The 22093-nt window shown below is 50.5% G+C and overlaps 1 protein-coding gene across 4 annotated transcripts in view; it reads right to left on the minus strand.

Annotated features, from left to right (window-relative positions):
* The window catches only part of MAP6 (microtubule associated protein 6), a 70757-nt gene extending 48977 nt beyond the window's left edge, over positions 1 to 21780 (minus strand). For 2 of the 4 annotated variants that reach the window (XM_008263854.4, XM_051850876.2), the window contains exon 1: positions 19554 to 21779. In XM_008263854.4, coding sequence (XP_008262076.2) covers positions 19554 to 21169 — 1616 coding nt within the window. In that variant the 5' untranslated portion in view covers positions 21170 to 21779. Of the gene's footprint in view, positions 1 to 15064; positions 15324 to 19553 lie in introns of those variants that run through there. The other 2 variants (XM_051850893.2, XM_070075499.1) reach the window with 2 other exon arrangements.
* Between the last annotated feature and the right edge of the window lie 313 nt (positions 21781 to 22093).

A 22093-nucleotide genomic window follows, 5' to 3' on the forward strand; every position in this document is an offset into this window, starting at 1 on the left:
ACTAAATCAATCTTTCGGTTCCTGGAGGAGGAAATTGAGGCTCAGAGACACAACATACCTTGAGCAATGTCACACAGACAGTAAACGGGAGGCTGCAAATGGGAGCTGAATTTTGTGGTCCAAGACCTTCGGTTACTCCACTGCGGGCCGGTCACCAGGTCAGTAGCTGCGATGACTAACTTCCTTGTGTTCCTCCCTTCTGCATCACCCGGCTCTAAGGGTATTCCTGCTGTTGCTGCTGCTGCTGCTGCTGCTTCGTCCTCTCCCTCCCCTCCTTCCCCATCACCGCCACCATCAACACCATTGCCCTCATGTTCATCATCACATTTCTCCCTAATTATGAAGCAGGAGCCGAGAGAGTAAATTAGGGCTTCTCAAATGCATGACCTCACAGACAAACCCCCAGAGCACAGCGCAGTGTCTTGTTCATAGGAAGAACTCAACAAGTATGAACGACCAAATGACTAACGTAATACTCACTACCAAAATTCCTCCGACAAGACAGGGGTTATGATAGTACTTGTAAAGTGTCACCGCTGCACAACTGCAGCTTGGACCAGGCCTGTTCTGACAGGCTGAAAGGCTCCCGGGAACGGCATCGCTCCATTAGGTCCTCAGGGACTGCGATCACCGGGCCCCTCTCCAGTTCGCAGCTGCCTTTGGCCGACTGTGGGCAAACACTGGGTTGGAGCTTCTGTGAGGGGTCCTAATCTCCACACGGTGGCGCTCTCGCTGTGCTACTCTCGGGCGCTGGATTCTGGGATCTCCCCGTGCATCTTTGCATACAATTTATTCCCTGTCTATTCTTTTAAAAGCCTTGTTCCGGCTCCCAGGCAACACCACACAATATGGTCACAGCAGCCAGCCACCGGTAGTATTTCACAATGGTGACTCCTGTATCTTGTGTGCTTGGTTGCTGTGAGAGATGGGTTGGTTACCCATTATGTATGAAGACAAAGAGATTCTAACATGTGCATCAGCTTCCTGCTGCTTGTCAGTTGTTAAGGAAACAGGAGACAGAGATGTCCCTTGGGGAGAGTAAGTGATGTGCTATAATAAGGCACAGTCAAGTCAAGTTGTCACGGGCACTCTGTTCAGGCAATTATTTGCTACTTAAATACAGAATCTGAAACTCTGTCCTCAGAAACATAGCCCAGAGACTGGCAAACTATGGCCTATGAGCCACATCCAGCCCTCTACATGGTTTTGGTCAGCTGTGAGCTAAGAAATTTTTAAAAAGATCTATTTATTTATTATTTGAGGAAGAGAGAGAGAGAGAATTTTTTCCATCTGTTGGTTTACCTCCCAAATGCCTGCAACAGCTGGGGCTGGGCCAGGCCAAGGCCAAGAGCCAGGTTGCTCACATGGGTGGAAAGAACCCAACCACTGAGCTGTCCTCTGCTGCCTCCCAGGCGCAGTGACAGGAAGCTGGACTGGAAGAGCAGCAGTCAAGACTCCAGTGGCCTTCTGATGGGGGATGCTAGTGTCCCAAATGCTGACAGAACCTGCTGCACCATGATGCTTGCCCCCTAAGAATGGTTTTTGTAGATGAATATTTTCAATCAATTTGATAAAAGGGGACACTAACTTTGAACCTCAGTTTAGCAAATGTTACTTCCCTAAAAAAGAACCCATTCTTCCATTAAGAGATTTGTTATTACAGAAGATTGTATTCAGTCATTTTAATATTGTGTTTTGAATTTTGGTAATAGAATTTTTGGGAGATTTTGTTTTCTCTCTTGTTATAAAAGTACCTGTATAATATCCCTACTTTTACATCTTGGCCCACGAAGTCTAGGCTGTTTAGGGTCTGTCCCTTTACAGAACGTTTTCCGACTGCTGTTTTAGACTGGAGGAATAGTCCAGTTTTGTCTCCCGCCGTGTCAGTGCTCACACTTGGAGCACCCGTCATATCGAAAGTCAGGCGCCCCACCTGCATGTCCAGCTCTCTGTGCCCTAGCTGCCCCTTCTTCCAGGAACTCACCACCCCCTTGCCTGCCCGATGGTTTTGTCTCCTCAAGTCAGACTGGTCCTTCAAGTCCCCCTGGAACCTCCACGTCAGGATTGATGATATTCCTCTGCTCAAAAATCGTGCGACCTCCAGCTGAGGGCTGACCTCCCCGCAGACTACAAGTGTCCTGGGGGCAGGAAGCTCCATAGATCAGAAAGGAGACTGACAGGGGTCTGCTCCAGTGTGGGGAACACCCAGCCCACGGGCCATATAAGACCTGTGAAACCATTCGGTCAGACCCTGCTAAGGCAACCACAGGCGGGACTTGAACTTCAATCCATGGCGGGCTAGTTTTTAACATGATAATTTTGTATGGCCTGCAAATGGCAGTATAAATATGCAAATGGCCCTTGGAAGGAAAGAGGTTTCCACCGGTGTGTGATGTGGGCATAAATGACCGACACACTGATAGGGAAGGAGGGGTAGCTGACGGAAAGCGAGCCTGACTTCTGTTGGAAGGGTGATCTGAACCGACTGTCTGGCTTCTATTTCTACCCGTGACTCCTGTATCGTCTGCCCTCAGGAAGGAGTATCCCTTGCACAGCAAGGCTGTGGTAAGTTAAAAGGCTAGAGAGCTGTATATTGGGAAATAATAGTGTGGCTCCTCCCTTAGGAACGCTGACACTAGCATGTTCTCAGGACAGCAGGCTGCTGGGCGAAGCGGGGCTGTAAGCAGTCACACTCCCGCTACTCTCTGCACTCCTTGTTCTTCACTGGCGTTCCTCTCCCACAGGACTGACATCTGTGACACCCCACTTTCCCTCCCGCTCTAAACCGTCTCAGTGTGTGAACTGTGCATGCAAGCCAATAGCTCACTAAACGTTTGCACAAGACAGAAACTGAGCATCAAATGGTAATGGATCTATTCACTCACAGAGTCATTCTACAAACATTGGTTGAGCTCTGTTCTTCACCAGGCCCAGGGAAAAAGAAAATGACAAGGTTCCGACCACAAGACACTCAGACTAAATGGGCTTCTTGTAGAGCCCTGTGAAACTGTAGGACATTTACCAAACCCTTGGGAGGAGAGCTGGGGCTCCTGGGCTTTCGGCCTAATGTAGTCAGAGAGGCACAGACGCATCCAGGGAGCCCCTACAGCCCAAAGGGGAAAAGTCTGTCCAGATTTTGTGTACCGTCAACCCACAGACTCTGCCTTATGGCATGTGGGTAATTAAACACAGATGTTGGTAAAAATTAGATGATATTACTTTCCTCAACACAGCAGTACCTCTGAGTTCATTTTTAGAGCAAATTTGAACTTGTTAACAATCATTCTTTGCTTATTACATTTTTTTTTTAAAGATCTATTTATTTGAAAGTCAGAGTTGCAGAGAGAGATGGGAGAGATCGTGCATCTGTAGGTTCACTTCCCAAATGGCTGCAACGACCAGAGCTAGGCCAGGCCAAAGCCAGGAGCCAGGATCTTTATCCGGGTCTCCCACGTGGATGCAGAGTCCCAAACACTTGGCCCATCTTCCACTGCTTTCCCAGACCATAGCAGGGAGCTGGATTGGAAGTGGAGCAGCCAGGACTCGAACTGGTGCCCATGCGGGATGCTGACGCTGCAGACAGCAGCTTAACCCTCTATACCACAGCGCTGGTCCCTATTCATTAGCTTTTAATTTTATGTTTCTTGTTTTACACATGCAATGTTTAAGGCAAGGTTCTAGTCTCTCCATTTAACTCATATTTGTACAGATAGATTATAAAATAGTGATTCAGAGACATTTGCTGGACTAAGAAATGTCTATAAAAAGTTTGAGCTCAGTACTTAATGTTTCTCTGTCCAGAAATTCAGAATTTGTGGAAACAGAAGGGGGAAAGGAGCTTTTTAGATTAGCCAGGTGGCTCTCAACCAATGCGAGATATGATGTGAACAGATTCCGTTTACTGAGTGCATTTTACAGGCTAGGCAGTGTGTTACATACTGTATACACCTCATTCATATAAATGTTCAATTAAAATCTTTTAAGCATCTACTAATTCCTTGCACTAAGCTTAGTGCTGGTAGAAAAATGCTGAGTAAGACAGGTCAGAGAGTCGTGGACTTCATGGAATGTTATTTTTCACCAGGGAGAAAATCAAATCAGAGAAGAGAGGTGAAGTGGTGAGCAGGATTTTAACCCAGACCCTCAAATAACGTTATCCATTTGAGATGGGGCGAATTACAAGTAGGCATTGTACCCTCCGATGGTTTTCTGCATTCCTCTCATTGTTCAAGGCCTCAGGGAGGGAAGATGGAGTTTTCATCCTTTCCCTGCCCAGTGAGGCTCATGTATGTGCTTCTGACACACTGCAGGAATGCCCCTCCAAGAAGGGACCCTGCCTCAGACCCCGCCCCTTACTCCACGTCCCTGAGTACCTTGTGTACATGTCTGCTGCCCTTACTAGCATGACCACAACGACTTCGTGTGTGCTTCTCTCACCAGGCCAGGAACTGGTGTAGGACCCCAGGGCCTAGTCTTGGGCCTGTCCTCGGAGATGTGCTAGATAGTTTCTGGTTGAAGAAATGATTTCTCTTGGTGGCCTACTCTATCCTATTCTCTCAGTAAAACATCATCATAATAATAGTTACTGTGGCAGGCATGCACTGAGCACATCTCCATCCTGACTTGGTTACTTTCTGCTGCGTAGTTACACCCATTTGGCTGATGAGAAACCCGCAGGCTTCCCCAGGATCACACAGACTTTGAGTTAAAGAGACATGATCCACGCCCAGTTTCAGTGGTCACCAAGTTCTTCACAGGACACCTCCCAGGACTTAAACAACCATCCCTGCTGTGAGCCTTCCAACATTAACAAGCCTCTGCTGTGTCCCTAACTCTGGCCCCCAGTTTTGACCTCGCTAGGGCCTGACTGTACTTTTTTTTTTTTTTTTTTTTGACAGGCAGAGTGGACAGTGAGAGAGAGAGACAGAGAGAAAGGTCTTCCTTTGCCGTTGGTTCACCCTCCAATGGCCGCCGTGGCCGGCGCGCTGCGGCCGGCGCACCGCACCGATCCGATGGCAGGAGCCAGGAGCCAGGTGCTTTTCCTGGTCTCCCATGGGGTGCAGGGCCCAAGCACCTGGGCCATCCTCCACTGCACTCCCGGGCCACAGCAGAGGGCTGGCCTGGAAGAGGGGCAACCGGGACAGAATCCGGCGCCCCGACCGGGACTAGAACCCGGTGTGCCGGCGCCGCTAGGCGGAGGATTAGCCTAGTGAGCCGCGGCGCCGGCCCCTGACTGTACTCTAAATACTTATATCTGTGTTCTCTCCCGCATAAGACTGCAGTCTCTCGCTAGCTCTTCACATAGCTCATTGTCCCAGTCTTTGCATGCTCTTAAGAACTTGGAATAAAAATATTAAGTCCACCGCACTACTATTACAGAATTAGAATCAATAAATCCAGCCTAATTCCCTGCTTTTATAATATAAGCCCCTTTCACAATGGACTAAAATCCCTAAAGCATAGGAAGGATTTAGAAAGAAGATGGGAGGAGAGCAGGAGGGGAATTGTGAGCAAATCTGGCAGTAGTTGAGTGTGGGGCTTGTGAAAGCCCAGCACAGGCCGTGATTCGGCCAGAGCACCTGCGTGATCCTAACGTGCAACCAGGGCTGAGAACCCCCAGGAAAAAGCATCAGGTGTATGCAGGGAGAAGTGGCCACCAAGGTTGGAAGCAGCAGATGGGTCAGATCCCAGAAGACTGATTATAGGCCAGGGGGCCCAGGAGGCCCTGCTGTGGAGCAGAGGGGGATCCCTGGAGAGGGGTGAGACTACTCATCCCTCCCCACTGCAGAAACGAGGCTGGTGGAGGGCAGAAGGGGCCTAGGAGAGGGGGCCAGAAGGACAGCACAAAGTCTAAGGTGGTGGCAGCAATCCTGTGAAGGGTGTGTTGAACTGGGGCCACTTGGGGAAGGTGGTAGGGTCTTTGCTGAATAAGAAAGACCACAGCTGTGGTCTGGAATGAGGAAAACCAGATTCCTGAGTTGGCTTGGCCACTCATGGGTTGTGTGATCTCACTCTTTAAAGATAGAGATATTTACCTTAAAAGGCTATTAAGAGTCTAAATAAAAATCATATTAAAGCAATTGGCACATAGTAAGCACTCAGCAAACAAGGAGGAAAATCAATTATGTCCTTGTTCTAATATTCTGCTCTTTTGTATTCTGCCATGGTCGACTTTTCTCCTAGTTGCTGTGGTTTAATAATGAACAGCCCTTAAGTGCAGAGGCCTGCAAAAAAGCACTGTAGGAGATCCCACAATGTGGGCCAAGTGTGTGAAGTCCCTGCTGAAATGGATAGGAGTCACAAAAGAACAGCAATGGAGGAGGCACTGCTCCGGGGAGGCCCTGTGGGTTCTGTGGTTGGAGGCCTGGGTACAAAGTGTTCACCAGAAGAGGATGCACAGGCTTGGTCCTGCAAAAGCCTCTTCATTCAGCCTGAAGTCAGTTACACAGGATGGGCATCTGGACAGCATTTTAGGGTGTGCATCACAGGTCAGAGGGTCTGGGTTCAAGTCCTGGCTCCACTCCCAACTCCAGCTTCCTGCTAGGGCACACCTGGGAGACAGAGATGATGGCTCTAACTGTTGAGTGCCTGCCATCCTCATGGGAGACCCAGATGGAACGCACTGTTCCTGGCTTTGGCCTGGCCAAGCCTCTGCTGTTGAGGACATTTGGGGAGTGAAACAGCAGAGGTGAGATCTCTCTGTACTTGTCAAATAAACAAAATAAATCATTAGTAAAAATAAGTCAATCAATTACACACTGACACAGGACTGAGCTAGACTAGGGAGGGATACTGAGGGGTGCCATAATTTAATAGGTATGGTGGTGGGGGTTTGGGGAAGCCTGCTATTTAATACACAAGACCAGTGGCAGTGGAGGCGGGAGGCTGAGAGAAGGGTGGGGCTTGGGGAAGAAGGTGCAGGCATCAACAGCCGCGCTCTGGGGAATCTTCTCCCGGCCGTGCTGAGGTGGCGACACGGCTCTGACCTCAGCATTCGCCTCCCCTCACTCTCTTCATCCCCCACCTGCTCTAACATCTATGTGTTCAGTTCCTGCCACCAGGCTGACGAGGTCCACGTCCTTCTTGTCTGTTCGCTCTGTCCCCTGAGCAGCCCACTCTGTCTCCACCTAGTCAGCCTGTACTTTGCTTTGTCGTTTCATTGGGGTGTGATATAGAGGATAAAGTCCATATGTCTCAATTGTTCACGTACAACCTCCACCCAGATCAAGGCGGGAAAATCCCCAGCACCTCTGAAGGTTCCTTGTGCTCCTTCCCAGCCCATGACCCGCCTTTGTCTCCAGAGATAGCCACTATTCTGACTTCAGTCACCATCAATTACTTTTGAATTTCACATGAACGGAGTCATTTAGTAAGTGCATGTGTGTCTAGTTCTTTCACTCGTCATTATGTCTGTGAGACTCGCGCATTATCGGGTGTCACAGCGATTTGTTCTTTTCCACTGCTATGCAACATCGATTCTCAATTGGGAGCAATTTTGTCCCCCCCCAGCAAGGGCCTTTGGGGACTGTCCGGAGACAGTTTTGATTGGCACAATTCAGGACAAGGACGGAAGGAAAACACTAGCATAGAGTGGGTGGAGGCCAGGGTTGCTGTCACACATCTTAGGATGCACAGGAGAGCCCTTACAACAAAGAATCATCTGGTCCATGAGGGAATGTTTGGCCTGGCAATTAAGGTGCCTGCATCCCATATCAGAGTTCTTGGGTTCAAGTCCCGGCTCTGCTGCCTACTCCAGCTTCCTGCAATGCAGACCCCAAGATGCAATGGGTGTTTGGGAACCTACACCCACAGAGGAGACCTGGATTGAGTTCTAGGCTCCCAGCTTCAGTCCAGCTTAGAGCTGGCAGCAACTGTGGGCAATTGAGAATAGGCACTTTTCTTTCTCTTCTATGTAGCTCTGGCTCTCAAATGAATAACTAATTTTTTAAAAAGATTTACTTATATATTTGAAAGGCAGAGTTAGAGAGAGGCAGAGGCAGAGAGAGGTCTTCTATCCGCTGGTTCACTCCCCAAATGGCCAGAGCTGGACTGATCCGAAGCCGGGAGCCTGAACTTCTTCTGGGTCTCCCACATGGGTGCAGTGTCCCAAGGACTTGGGCTGCTTTGCCAGGCACATTTGCAGGGAGCTGGATCAAAAGTGGAGCAGCCGGGACTCGAACTGGTGCCCATATGGAATGCTGGCACTGCAGGCAGCAGTTTTACCTGCCAAGTCACAGCACTGGCCCCCTGAATAACTAATTTTTGAAAAAGATTTTGTTTATTTGAAAGTCAGAGTTACAGAGAGAGGGAGACACACAGAGCGATCTCCCATCTGCTGGTTCACTCCCCAGATGGCCACGATGGCCAGCACTGGGTCAGGCTGAAGCCAGGACCCAGGAGCTTCTTCCAGGTCTCCCACATGGGTGCAGGAGCCCAAGTACTCGATCCATCTTTCACTGCTTTTCCAGACCATTAGTAGGGAACTAAATCAGAAGTGGAGCAGATGGGACATGAACCAGTGTCCATGTGGGATGCTGGTGTTGCAGGCAGCGGTTTTACCTGCTAGGACACAGCACCGGCCAAATGAATAACAATTTTTTTTAAAATATCTGGTCCAAAATGTTGATAATAATATTTGGAACCCCCTCCTGTAACTACTAAAATCAATTATCACAAACTGAATGGTTTAAACTAAAGAAATTCCTGATCTTAGTTCTGAAGTTCAAAGTCCATTCCCTTTCGGTGTCAGTCTCAGAGGCTACCGCACTCCTTGGCGTGTGGCCCCCCCTTCCATCTTCACAGCCAGCGATGGCCAGCCACGTCTTTATCACACTAAATCACTCTAACACCGGCTCTCTTCCTCTTTCACTTCTAGAAGGACTCTTGTGATTACACTGGGCCATCTGCATAATCCCAGGCTATTCTGCCTGCCTCAAGATTCTTAACCAAATAACATCTGCAAAATCCCTTCTGTCATTTAAGATAACATATTCATGGGTCTCAGGAACTAGGAGGTGGGCCTACTGGGCTGTGGATTCATTCTGTCTACCACATCTTGCTATTCAGTATTCTGTGGTATGAACATGCCACAGTTTCTGTAAGTACTAAATAATGTGGCTGCAAACATTCTTTTTTTTTTTTTTTTTTTTTTTTTTTTTTTTTTTTTTTTTTTGACAGGCAGAATGGACAGTGAGAGAGAGAGACAAGAGAGAAAGGTCTTCCTTTGCCGTTGGTTCACCCTCCATTGGCCGCCGTGGCCGGCGCGCTGTGGCCGGTGCACCGCGCTGATCCGATGGCAGGAGCCAGGTGCTTCTCCTGGTCTCCCATGGGGTGCAGGGCCCAAGCACTTGGGCCATCCTCCACTGCCTTCCCTGGCCACAGCAGAGAGCTGGCCTGGAAGAGGGGCAACCGGGACAGAATCCGGCGCCCCGACTGGGACTAGAACCCGGTGTGCCGGCGCCGCTAGGTGGAGGATTAGCCTAGTGAGCAGCGGCGCTGGCCGCAAACATTCTTGCACAAAGCAGCACTCAGTTTTGCTGGGTATAGACTCAGAGTGGAACTGCGGGGTCACCAGGTGAACACGCTTAGCTTGAATAGATAATACCAAAGAGTTTTACACAGTGATTGTAATGATTCACATTCTTACCAGAGGTGTGTTTACATTTTCATCCTGTACTGAGCACTCCACATAGACCACCTAAGATACTTGCAACTCGGCTTGTCTAAAACTAGCCCAGTGTTACCCAGCTCAGGGCATCATTCCGCCAGAGATCCAAAGCCTGACACCCAGGACACACCCAGGGCTCCTCCCTCTCCCTGCCTGCCGACTCTCAGCTAGCCACTCCAGCCTTTTACTCTGCACCAGCTGCTCTTGTCTGCACTCTTCCCGTGCCGGAGGGCTTCATCACCTTACCCCTAGACTACAGCTCCTCCCTGCCTGACCCCTCCCATCCACCCTTCCCATGGCCCTCAAGGTCACCTTTCCTAAAAGCAAAACCTCATCCTGATGCTTCTCTTTGCTCTATGATAAAGCAGCTGGTCCCAGCCTACCTCCCTGATCCCCCCGCCACCCTCAGCATTCTGTCCTAAGGCAATGGTGCCTCTGAGTTCCACCTGCACAGAATTGCTTAGTTTCTCTTCTCAAATCGATCCCTTCTCCATTTAATGGCAGCCCATCTTTGAACACTTGGCGCACCAGCCACACTTTTCACTGCCGCCTTTCCCGGGGACCCTCTACTCAGGAGACTTCACCCTTCTGTGCCGTGCCCCAACGCATCCTGCACCTACAACTTCCAGCCCATTTGTTGCTGCCTTAATAAACATAAGCTGCTGGAGAGAAAATGCCACCTTGTCATCCCAGGGCTTAGCTCAGGGCCTAACACAATGCTTACCAGACTGCCAGGGGGTTGGGATCGGACAAGTGAAATGATGTACAGGAAGCACCTAGTGTAGACAATGATCCTGAAACCTAAAGGCAAACGAGAGGCTTATGGGCCCTGAGCTCTCACAGGGAAGTAACAGTTCTGTTTTTGCTGGGCTACTAAACAGATGATAGGAGAAAGCATATGCAAGATTCTAGCCTGCTAAGCACACTCAGAGAGCTACCATTACTGTTTCTACTGGTGAGAGTAGCATCTCCAGTGACCAGCAAGAGAGCTTTTAGTTTGCTGGTTCAGGCCCATCTTGAAATGATATTTGTTCAGCAGAAAATTAGAAGCCTACCTGTCTGCATTTATACCATGGACACCACATGTAAAGCCACAGCTACACCTCAGAGCTGCGGTATGGCCCCTAATCCTACTGGAATTTGCTGCACTGTTTTAGTTTTGTGTACGGGACATGGAGTCTTTTTAGTGATTGCAGGTTTGGGAGTATCACTGGCTTGATAACTTTTTAAAGTTAAATGCGTTTGATGCCATTTTTCTCTCAGAGAGCAACCCAGACTTAATTGAGGGTATCTTGTCTCACTTGTGTGTTAATCCTAGTCAATATGAATCTTACTGTATCTCTGAGGGTAGCTGGCTAACTACACAGGGTCAGCCAATGAGCTAGCAAAATGCTTTGCATATAGGAGGTCCTCAACCAAATTTCCTAAGGAGGCATAGAGCACCTCGATGTGGTTTCCATGACAAGTCTCTCCTGGTTTTCTTCCCTCCTCGGTCACTCCTTCATCTTATGGAGGGCCCGTCCGCTGTCAGTAACCCCCAAGACTTGTACCTCTGGGATTCCTTCTGGTGTCATAACCCCCGAGACTTGTACCTCTGGGATTCTGTTCTTCGATGGCTAAATTTCTCTACTCCCTCTCCAGGCGTGATTTCACCTCCTCTCGTGCCTTGAAGCACATCCACAGCAGATGGTTTTCAAACCTATATTTAGTCAAACCTCCCCTAAGCTTCAGGTCCATCCGACCTTTGAACAGCTTGTCAGGCGTCCCACAGATAGCAGAAATCCTACACACTAAATAGTAAGCTCAGCTTCCACCTCTGACTTGTTCATCTGTTCCAGTGACTAGTACTACTACCAGTTACCCAACCCAAAATACAAATAGGAGTCACTCTGAATTGCATTCTCTTTCCTGCATCTCCACTGGTCATTAAGATCCTTTGTTTTGGAGCTGCCATATGGCAGCTGGTAAAGCCACCACCTGCGGAGCCGGCATCCCACACAGGGCACTGGTTGAAGTCTGGCTGCTCCACTTCCCATCCAGCTCCTCATTAATGACCTGGGAAAAGCAGCAGAAGATGGCCCAAGTGTTTGGGCCCCTGCCACCCATATGCTAGACCCGAATGAAGCTCTTGGCTTCAGCCTGGCTCAGCCCTGGCCGTTGTGGCCATCTGGGAGTGAACCAGCAGATGGAAGCGCTCCCTCTCTGTCTCTCCATCTCTCTCTCTCTCTAACTTTGCCTTTCAAGTAAATCAGTCTTTGGGGCAGGAGGAAGATCTGCTTTTTCGACCTGTTCCACCCTGTGACTCTACCCCACAGCCATGGTGAGGACTTGCCAGTCTCTCTGCAGTCTCTCAGGAGCCTGCCTGCCTGCTGCCCTCCCTCCCACTTCCCAGCCAGCCAGCTGGAAATTTATTAAAGTCAAATCAAGTTATGTTGTTCTGCTTACACTGCCCCAGTGATGGACACTTGTCTACAGAAGCAAGTCCAAACCCCTTAGAGGTGCATGGCTGTTTAAACTTGGCCTATCCCTATCTCTCAGAGTATAAAAAGAAAGGAAATAATAAAAAACATGAGCAACATTCACTGAAAAAGAGATATGCCACAAACCAAAATTTGATACTTTTAGAGAACAACAACAACAACAAAAAAATCTCAACAAGATTAACTCTGAAAAAAAGAGGCAAGGTGTAAACTAGTATGTTATGAAAAAGGGAAAATAACTATGGGTCAGTAGAAATTATTTTTGATTCACAAGATAATGCTGTGATTCACTTGATGACAATGAGTTTAAAAAGTAGAATATGAAATTTTCCAGAAAAAAACTGATTACCAAGATTGACTCAAGAAAAAATACAAAAGCTGAAAAAAATGAATAACTATTGAAGATGTGAAATTAATAGTTTTTTTTTAAACTTCATGGAAAAGACACCTAGCCCAGAAGTTTTACAGGAGAATCTTTTTTTTTTTTTTTTTGACAGGCAATTGATTTTTAAAAAAATTTTTTTTTTATTTTTTGACAGGCAGAGTGGACAGTGAGAGAGAGAGACAGAGAGAAAGGTCTTCCTTTGCCGTTGGTTCACCCTCCAATGGCCGCCACGGCCGGCACGCTGTGCTGATCCAAAGCCAGGAGCCAGGTACTTCTCCTGGTCTCCCATGCTGGTGCAGGGCCCAAGAACTTGGGCCATCCTCCACTGCACTCCCGGGCCACAGCAGAGAGCTGGCCTGGAAGAGGGGCAACCGGGACAGAATCTGGCGCCCCGACCGGGACTAGAACCCGGTGTGCCGGTGCCGCAAGGCGGAGGATTAGCCTAGTGAGCCGCGGCACCAGCCAACAGGAGAATCTTAACAGATATTTAAGGAGCAACCCTTGTGTAAATTATTCCAAACAGTAGAAAAGGAGTGGAAACTATCCATTTGATTTTATAGAAATAACCTCGATCCTAATATTATACAAGATAACATAAAAAAGGAGAAAATTGTAGGCCAGTTTCACTTATGCATATATATGCAAACATTTGAAACAAAAAAACAGCAAACCAAATTCAGCATAGTAAAATATATCTTTACACAAGCAAGATGCACCCCAGGAATGTAAAGATAATTCAGTATTAAGGGAAAAAGGTATTAACATGTTAAAAAAGAAAAACCTTCTCAGTTGATGTAGAAAACCATTCAATAAAATTCAATATCCACTCACATTTGAAAAAAAAAAAAACTTAGAAAACTAGGATTAAAAAAAGTTTTCTAAACTGAACTCATAAAAACAAGAACAAACCTCCCACTTAAGGGTGAGGCTTCAGAAGCATCCCCATGTCCCGGGACTAAGATGTGTGCTGCTACCAACTATTTGAAGCTACACTGGGTGTCCTGAGCAATGCAGCAACACAATAAAAGCAAGACACGTAACACTGGAAAGGAAGGCGATCAGTTGCTCTTTGCTAAAAACCCATTTCCTTCACAGAGTCCCAGAGAGCCTGCAGACTGGCTAATTAGAGGATGTGGAAAAATAAATGCACGTGAGCAAACATGTAAAAATAATGTGTATTGCCAGCGCCGCGGCTCACTAGGCTAATCCTCCGCCTTGCGGTGCCGGCACACCGGGTTCTAGTCCCGGTCGGGGCGCCGGATTCTGTCCCGGTTGCCCCTCTTCCAGGCCAGCTCTCTGCTGTGGCCAGGGAAGGCAGTGGAGGATGGCCCAAGTGCTTGGGCCCTGCACCCCATGGGAGACCAGGAGAAGTACCTGGCTCCTGCCATCAGATCAGTGCGGTGTGCCAGCCGCAGCGTGCCGGCCGCAGCGGCCAATGGAGGGTGAACCAATGGCAAAGGAAGACCTTTCTCTCTGTCTCTCTCTCTCACTGTCCACTCTGCCTGTCAAAAAATTTAAAAAAAAATTAATGTGTATGGACAAAAACAAGTTAGAAAATGTACAAACTCTTTACCACAGGGACAATAATTAAAAGATAACTTAGAAAAAAATAAGAAAGTGTGACATTAGTACAGACTAATGGAATGTAATGGAGGCTCTAGAAATAATATCCAAGTATATCTGTGTGATATATCTTATGTGACAGAGGATCAATGACTTTCTATATGACAGAAAAAACTCAGTTCCCACCTCTCTCTATACATAAACACAAGACCCATTTAGATTAATAAATATCTAAACAGAAAAAAATACAATTTAAAATGATGTGTATATGCTTGGGTATATATGATTTTTGTGGGAAAAGATCATAAAATATGTGAAAACTTAAAAGACTTAAATAATACATGCCAAGCTTTATCATGTCTCTATGTGGGAAAATTCATGGCCAATTTGTGTGAACAGCGTTTTCCCAAGTACAGCCCAAGTGTATTTGCATCAAAATTATCTAGAGTGCTTGTTAAAACACCAGATTCTTAGGCTTCATTTTATATTTATTTATTTGAAAGGCAGAGAAGCAGAGAGAGAGAGCAAGATCTCCCATTTGCTGGTTCACTCCCCAAATGCCTGTAACAACTAGGAGTGAGCCAGGCTGAAGCCAGGAGCCTGGGGCACAGTCTGAGTCTCCCATGGCAGTTGGCAGGGACCCAATTATCTGAGCCATTGCCTGCTGCCCGCCAGAGTAGATATTAGCAGGGAGCTGGAGTGGAGGATGTCGGCTTTCCAACCAGCAGCTTAACAGCTCTGCCAGATGCTACCCCTCAGGTTTCATTATTTTTTTTTTAAATTTACTGAACAGAAAATTATGAAGTAGTACAAAGAATTCTCATGTACCTTACACCCAGCTTCCCTTATTAATATTTCATATTAGTGTATTTGTCACAATTAATGAACCACACCCAGCTTCCCGGTTTTTTGTTTTTTAATCAAAACTCCCTCTGTCCCCTCACCCTTCCCAGATTCTAGTAATCACCATTTTGTGTTCAGATTAGGCTTTATTTTCAGTTCCCACATAGAGGGGAGAACATGCAGTATTTTTCTTTCTGTGTTTGGCTTATTTCATTCAACATGACATGATGTTCTCCAGCTCCATCCATTTTGCTGCAAATGACAGGATTTCTTTCTTTATGGCTGAATAGCATTCCATTGTGTATATATGCCACATTTTCTTTATCCATTCATCTGTTGATGGACAGCATTGGTTGATTCCACATCTTGGCTATTGTCAACAGTGCTGCAATAAACATAGTGGAGCAGTATCTCTTTAATACAAGGATCTCATGTCTTGGATATATGCCCATTTTAAACTTACTGAGCCTGAGGGTGCGACCCAGGAATCTGCATTTTGGAAAGCTCTCCAGGTGACTCTTTCGTGAGGCCCTTGCCTGTGGAAGTAGGTTATAACTGGAGTTGCACATTAGAATCGCTTGAGACAACTGCAGAAAATTCAGATGGCTGGGCCATACCCCAGACCAGTGAAATCAGGTTTTCTGGGTGAGGCCCGTCCGCAGGGGCATTCTCAAAGGTCTCCAGCAATTGCAATGTGCAGCCGGGGTCGGTGACCACCAGCTCCGGGGAAGGCGCATTTGGAGCCAATTTCCCCATGTGAACATTTACTTCTAGTGCTGACCTACAAGGATTTGGATTTTATCTTGATTAATGCAGACACAGTCCCTTAAATAAGAACTGTAACGGATTCCTTTCTTATCCCAGCATCCTGTCTGGAATGTAACAGGGGCATGGTGGTCATTTTCTAAAATAAATTCAACTGAATGATATGGAAGGAAACAAAGTAGTATATAGGTGAATAAAATCTTCACTAAGCCCTAAAAATTCCACAGGATCTCTAAGTCTATATAGCAACTTGGCACAGTGTTGGGCTGTGCGAAGTACAGAAATGAACAAAACACAGCCCTCCTCTCAAGTGCTCACGGTCTGGTGAGCCAGGCAGATGTAGACAAAAGCATTTTACAGCTAAGCAGACAATGGTAAGAGCTCAGAAAGAAACAGGAGGACAGAAGAAAAATTAATTCTGAGTAGCAGGACCTAGGAAGGCATCACAGAAGATTAAGCACCCCAGATCAGCCATGAGGTATTGCTGGGATTCACGTGGGAGGAGATGAGGGCGATGGGCAGTGGGGCACAGGGCAGTTCTACAAAGAGAAGGTCAGCACACGGGCTTTTCTGTAACCTTCACGCAAGGCTGCAGGACAGACCATAAAGGCTCCTTTCCTTTCTGACTGCCCTGTTATTGCTCTCATTTTTCAAGAATTTCGCCTCTGGTTTATTAATTCTACCTCATAATGTCTCTGCTGATTTCTTCCAGGGAAAGAGTCTCATTAGCATTTCTATAAGGACCACCTGCTACCCCGTCTATCCCTCCTAACTGATGGCCAGGGCCAGGAGGTTGACTGGGAGGGGAATTTTAATCCTTGTGACTCATCTGTTTTCTAATTGAGAATGCCAGGCCTATAGTCACAAACGGCTTCTTAGAGAAATCCATCCTTATCATTAATAAAGTAACAAAGACATGTGTAAATTTTATAATATCACCTATGCAAAATGAATGTATTAAAAATTAATCAACTTCATGACTGTGAATAATTCTAAAAATATCATAGATACCACTTGAATGCAAAAAATTCCAGACCAGTATGAATGGGTTATGAATTAGAGGAACTGCTGAACAGGGAAGGTTTCTTAAAACCACAATGGCAAAGGATAACTAATATTATTTATGAATTAGCACATGATTTTGAGTACTTACATACCAGTGTATTAAGCTGATGAATTACGTATGCTTTATTTAAACAAACTGCTCACACTGATGCCATGTGACAGCTGTCACTTGTAAAGCCCAGGAGAGGAACCAGTCACTGAGGTGTAAACACCATGATTTATGTGGCCCGGCACAAGAAAAGGCCATAGGAATCAAATTATCATGGAAATGGAGTCTGGCTTGGCTTTGAAGGTGGGGCAAAGCCCATTTACAGTGGACATGGGACATACTGAAATCCAGGAACTATCCAGAATCCCAGCAAGAAAAAGAATGTGAGACAATAGGCAAGGAAAAGCAAGGTTGCAGAAAAGCCTACAATTTCCAACATTTTTTCTTTACAGTGGATTTAACTTATTGAGTATCTAATTTCTTCACAGCTACCTCCACCCAAAGTACATTTCTATAGTACTAGTTCATTTCTTTTCTGGAACAAGAAAATCATGTTAAATTTTGCATCCACTTTAAGTCATGCATTTAAATTGTCCATTGAAGAAACTGATGCCTCTTAGCAACACTCATTCTTTTAAAATGAGTTTCATTTTGATATTCAAAATCATTGTGATTATCCAGCAAAAGGGTGCTGCTGGCCCCAAAGTCATGTGTTTAATCACATTTAACAAAAGACCTCAAGGCAGAAATTTGTTTTTCAGGGGTGCAGTGATTTTTTCTTGAGGCTGGTAGAGTTCTGATAGCCGCTAGAAATCATTCTCGCTGGCTGCCAAGAGCAGAGCCCCCCCACCCCACCCCGGCCCGGTCTAATGAACCCGTTTGGGTGTAATTTGAACTGGGAAGCACATCACATTCAGCGCAGAACTGAGGTGTTGTTTCGGGGGGAAAGGCCATACAGAGCCAGGGCACAGCCCCAGTCTGGAGTGAGCTGCAGCTGAAGGGTGTGGTCATTCCTGGCCGTCTGGCCAATCACCATCGAACAAAGCAAGTTCTGTCAATATGGAGACAGAACCGGAGCGGCAGCACCCAAGGAGGGGTGAGAATCTGGGATCCACCCCCCCACACTGGCTGGGGGGGGGGGGGGGAGACGGCTCCCGCCTGGCGGTGGAACAGGGATAGGAACGTGAAGAGGATTCTCGGAAAATGAAGATCAGGGAATGAAGTGGGGCCTTGTAAACAAGAAAGCCACGGGCGGAGACAGAGAACTACGCCTTGGCTTTGTTTATATGCCCTTTGCTTGTTTGCTTCATTTTCTTTTGATCCTTAGCAGCATAAAAATACTGTGAAAATCCTACCTCTTCACGGTTATTCAAAGAAAGGGATGTGTAGCTTTGCCTGGCCCAGAGGTTTCAAAGGCAGCAGTGCAGTCCTGGGGACAGCGAGGCTGTAGGAGGGGAACTCAGCAGCATGGGAAAGCCTGGGGCAGTGGTGTAACGTGGTAGTCAGATTTCGTCTTAACAGGAGGTGTGTGCATTGACCAGTATTTCCCAGCATACTGGGAGCGTCTGTCACATTCAGTGGACCAAGACATCCGTGTGGCATGAGGCTACCTATGGGTCTTGGCAGAAGATACCAACTCTGCAGTCCTCCCCACCCTCCCCTGCAGGCCCAAGGCGGCTAACTGGCTGTGGCCTTGATGAAGGGCCCTATGGACCCCATTTTGAACACCTGCAACTCAATTACTCACCATGCCCGTGTGCTTCCCGAGAGACCCCCCAAACCCACCGTCACACGTCCAGAATCCACCGGGATGTTAGCTACTCGGTGTTGGTTGATAAGAGCAAGACTGAAAGCCACACATTCAGAAATACAAACTGGAAGGATGAAGGGTGAAAGCGAGAGCGAGAGAGTTCTAGAACGGAATGGCGGGGCTGGGGGCGGGTGTTTCCATGCTTCACTTACAAGGCATCTGAAATGTGTGAAAGGGGAGGGTACTGGGTGGTGACAGAAATGCACAGGGAGAACATGAAGTGGTGGGAAGAGAAGGGAGCTTCCTCAACATGGAGGCACGCAGGAAGTGGACATCAGAATAATGGGGCATTGTGTAGAAGATGGGCCTGGAAACAAGCCCAGGTACCCCCGCAGCGGCCGTCCTGACCCTCAGCGTCTCTAGCCCAGGGCCTGGCCTGCAGCAGGCCCTAAAAACATATTGAATATGTAACACTGAACCAGCGAATGAGGGAACGACCCTAACAGCTAGCTATTCTTAGCTGCATCTCACGAATAGGAAGCTGAGGCCCAGAAAGGTTCAGAAACTTGCCCGCAGGGTCCCGGCTAGGAAGGCGCCCAAGTGCCAGCGCGGGCGGAAGTCTGGGACACGGCAGGCGTGCGGGCGTGGTCTGTGAGCGTCTCCAGGAGAGTGAAATGCCAAGTGCCGTGGGCGCGGGGGGTGGGGGTGGGGTTCACTTGGAGAGAATTCTAGAAGGGCAGGACCTGAGGGAGGGCAGCAAGGCAGGCGGCCAACCCTAGCACAGCCCGGGGAGCTGGGTGGGGCGGTCCAGCGCGCGAAGAAACGGCGGGCAGGCAGGGCTGTGGGGCGGGGCGGGCGGGCGTGGCCGACGTGGGCAGTGACAGCGCGGGGAAGGCCGGGAGGGGAGAGGCTAACGGCTTCCACACCGGCCAGAGCAGGGACACGTGTGCGGTGGTGGGGGGCGCCCTGCGACCCGAGGGCCCGCCGAACTGGGAGCATGCGCCCTGGACCGTCCTCGGCATTGGGCAGCCGCTGCGCCGGCTCACCTGTAGGAGCTGCTCACTACGCTCGTCACCTCCTCGCGGATTTGCCGGTTGAGGGCGTCCGCAGCCGCGCGTCCCTTGCCACCCTCCGGGCCTCCGGCCTGGGCTGTGGGCAGCGGCGTCTGCTCGGGCCCCAGCCCCTCAGCGCGGCGCACCATCCAGGCGGGCCCAGCCTTCCTGCGGGTGTCGCGCTCATCCGAACCCGACGCCTTTCCGGCAGCGGGGCGACCCTCTTCGGCCGGGGCCTGGGCCTGGGCAGTGGGCACCGGCGTCTGCTCGGGTCCCAGCCCCTCGGCGCGAGTCACCATCCAGGCGGGCCCGGCCTTCCTGCGGGTGTCGCGCTCATCTGCACCCGATGCCTTTCCGGCCGCGGGGCGATCCTCCTCGGCGGGGGCGTGAGCTGCAGGCAGCGGCGTCTGCTCGGGCCCCAGCCCCTCGGCGCGAGTCACCATCCAGGCGGGCCCGGCCTTTCTGCGGGTGTCGCGCTCATCTGCACCCGACGCCTTTCCGGCCGCAGGGCGACCCTCTTCGGCCGGGGCCTGGGCCTGGGCAGTGGGCACCGGCGTCTGCTCGGGCCCCAGCCCCTCGGCGCGAGTCACCATCCAGGCGGGCCCGGCCTTTCTGCGGGTGTCGCGCTCATCTGCACCCGACGCCTTTCCGGCCGCGGGGCGACCCTCCTCGGCGGGGGCCTGGGCCTGGGCTGTGGGCAGCGGCGTCTGCTCCTGCCCATGCCCCTCGTCGCGGCGCACCATCCAGGCGGGCCCGGCCTTCCTGCGGATGTCGTGCTCGTCCGCACCCGACGCCTTTCCCGCCGCCGGGCGACCGGCTCCGGCCTGCGTCTGGGCTGCGGGCGCTGGCATCTGCTCCTGCCCATGCCCCTCGTCGCGGCGCACCATCCAGGCGGGCCCGGCCTTCCTGCGGGTGTCGTGCTCGTCTGCACCCGATGCCTTTCCGGCCGCCGGGCGACCGGCTCCGCCAGGGGCTTCCTGCTCCCGGGCGTCGGCAGCAGCCTGCATGGGCCAGCGCTCCTGGCTCTGCGGCCGGCGCTTGGGCGCCCCGAGAACAGGCGCCGAGGACGCGGGGATCTGCATGGGCTTGGGGATCCACGGGTGGTCTCCGCGGCGCGGCAGCGGCCAGGCCCGGAAGTCCTTCTGGTACTGGGTCTCGCGCTCGAAGGGCGCGTCGGACGGCTGGTACTCGCTGCGCGGCCGGCAGCTGGGCTCTGGCCGCTGCACTTTCCAGGCGCGGTAGTCCTGACGCATCACAGAGTCCGCGGGCCCTGTGCTGGAGGCGGAGCCTGAGCTGGGGCCGGGGCCTGACCCGCCCCGGCCGGGGGCGGCGGCCGCCTCGCGTTCGCCACTAGGCCCTGGCGCCGGCCCTGTTGCCCGGGCAACTGCATCCAACTCGCCCTGGGCGGGCTGCGTCTCTATGGCGACCGCGCGCGCCGAGGGGGGCTGCGCCGGCGGCAGCTGAGGCGGCGGCAGCTGCTGTGGGGCGCCCGGGTGCTCGGTGGCCTCCGAGTATTTGGTGAAAACCAGAGGCACGGCGATGTCCGCCTTGTCTAGCTGGTTCCAGAAGCGGGCGATGCAGCAGGCCCGCGTGATGCACGGCCACGCCATGATGCTAGCTGCAAGGGCAAGGCTGGCCGCTCTCTTTCTTACTGTGGTTCTGAAGCAAGTCTCGAAGCTTCTTCCTTCAGCCCCCGACCCCGACCGGCCAATGCGGTTCCCACCAATTTCTGACCCAGATCAGCCAGAGCGACCTCGCCCTCCTCCCTCAGAAAGCACCCGGCGAGAGCTACTGCTGAGACAAAGTCCGAAAAGTCCCTCGGTTTACCGGCTTCGAACGCTCCGGGAGTGCAGTCTGCCGCGGCGCCAGAGGCTGGGAGTCCCGGAGTCCCCTACTAGGGCGTCTGGGACGCGCCCCTCCCTGCGGCTGCGGCGGCGGCGCGCAGACCCCGGCCGAGCCCGGCGACGCGAGGCAAGGTGGCTGCGGGCTTAAGCCATGGCGCAGAGGAAGGGCTGGGTGGCGAGGATCCGGCAAGATGCTGCTTTCCGCCGGCGTCCGGAAGCAGCCGGCCCTCTGGCAGGGTCTGGGGGGGTCGATTGCCTCCCGCAGAGACCAAGCGTGGCCGCCTGAGCCGCAGTCTCCGATGGTGCTGCAGCCGCTGTCGCTGCCGCCGGTGCTGCAGAGAAGCGGCCCCACCCTTCAATGCCGCTCAGCAAGGAAAAAAAAAAAAAAAAAAAAAATCCAGGAAAGATGCTGGGAGAAAGCGCGCTGCAGAAAAAAATCACCTGCTGTCGTCATCGCGCGCCGCTGGGAGCTTGCCCTGCCCTCCCTCCCCTCCCTCGACTGCAGCTCCGCCCTCCTCGGCTCCCCGGCAACCGCAGAATCAGGGCCTCGGTGGGATCGGGTCCCACGCTCCTGACCACGGCTGTTCTCGGTGCTGGTCGGTGGTCTTCCGCAGCTCCAGGCCTTTCTTTTGTAAAACGCGGCCAATTACTGGGGGAGGGACGATATTTTATAAAAATATATTCCATACA

The sequence above is a fragment of the Oryctolagus cuniculus genome, chromosome 1 (genome assembly GCF_964237555.1).
Source record: "Oryctolagus cuniculus chromosome 1, mOryCun1.1, whole genome shotgun sequence".
Taxonomy (NCBI): domain Eukaryota; kingdom Metazoa; phylum Chordata; class Mammalia; order Lagomorpha; family Leporidae; genus Oryctolagus; species Oryctolagus cuniculus.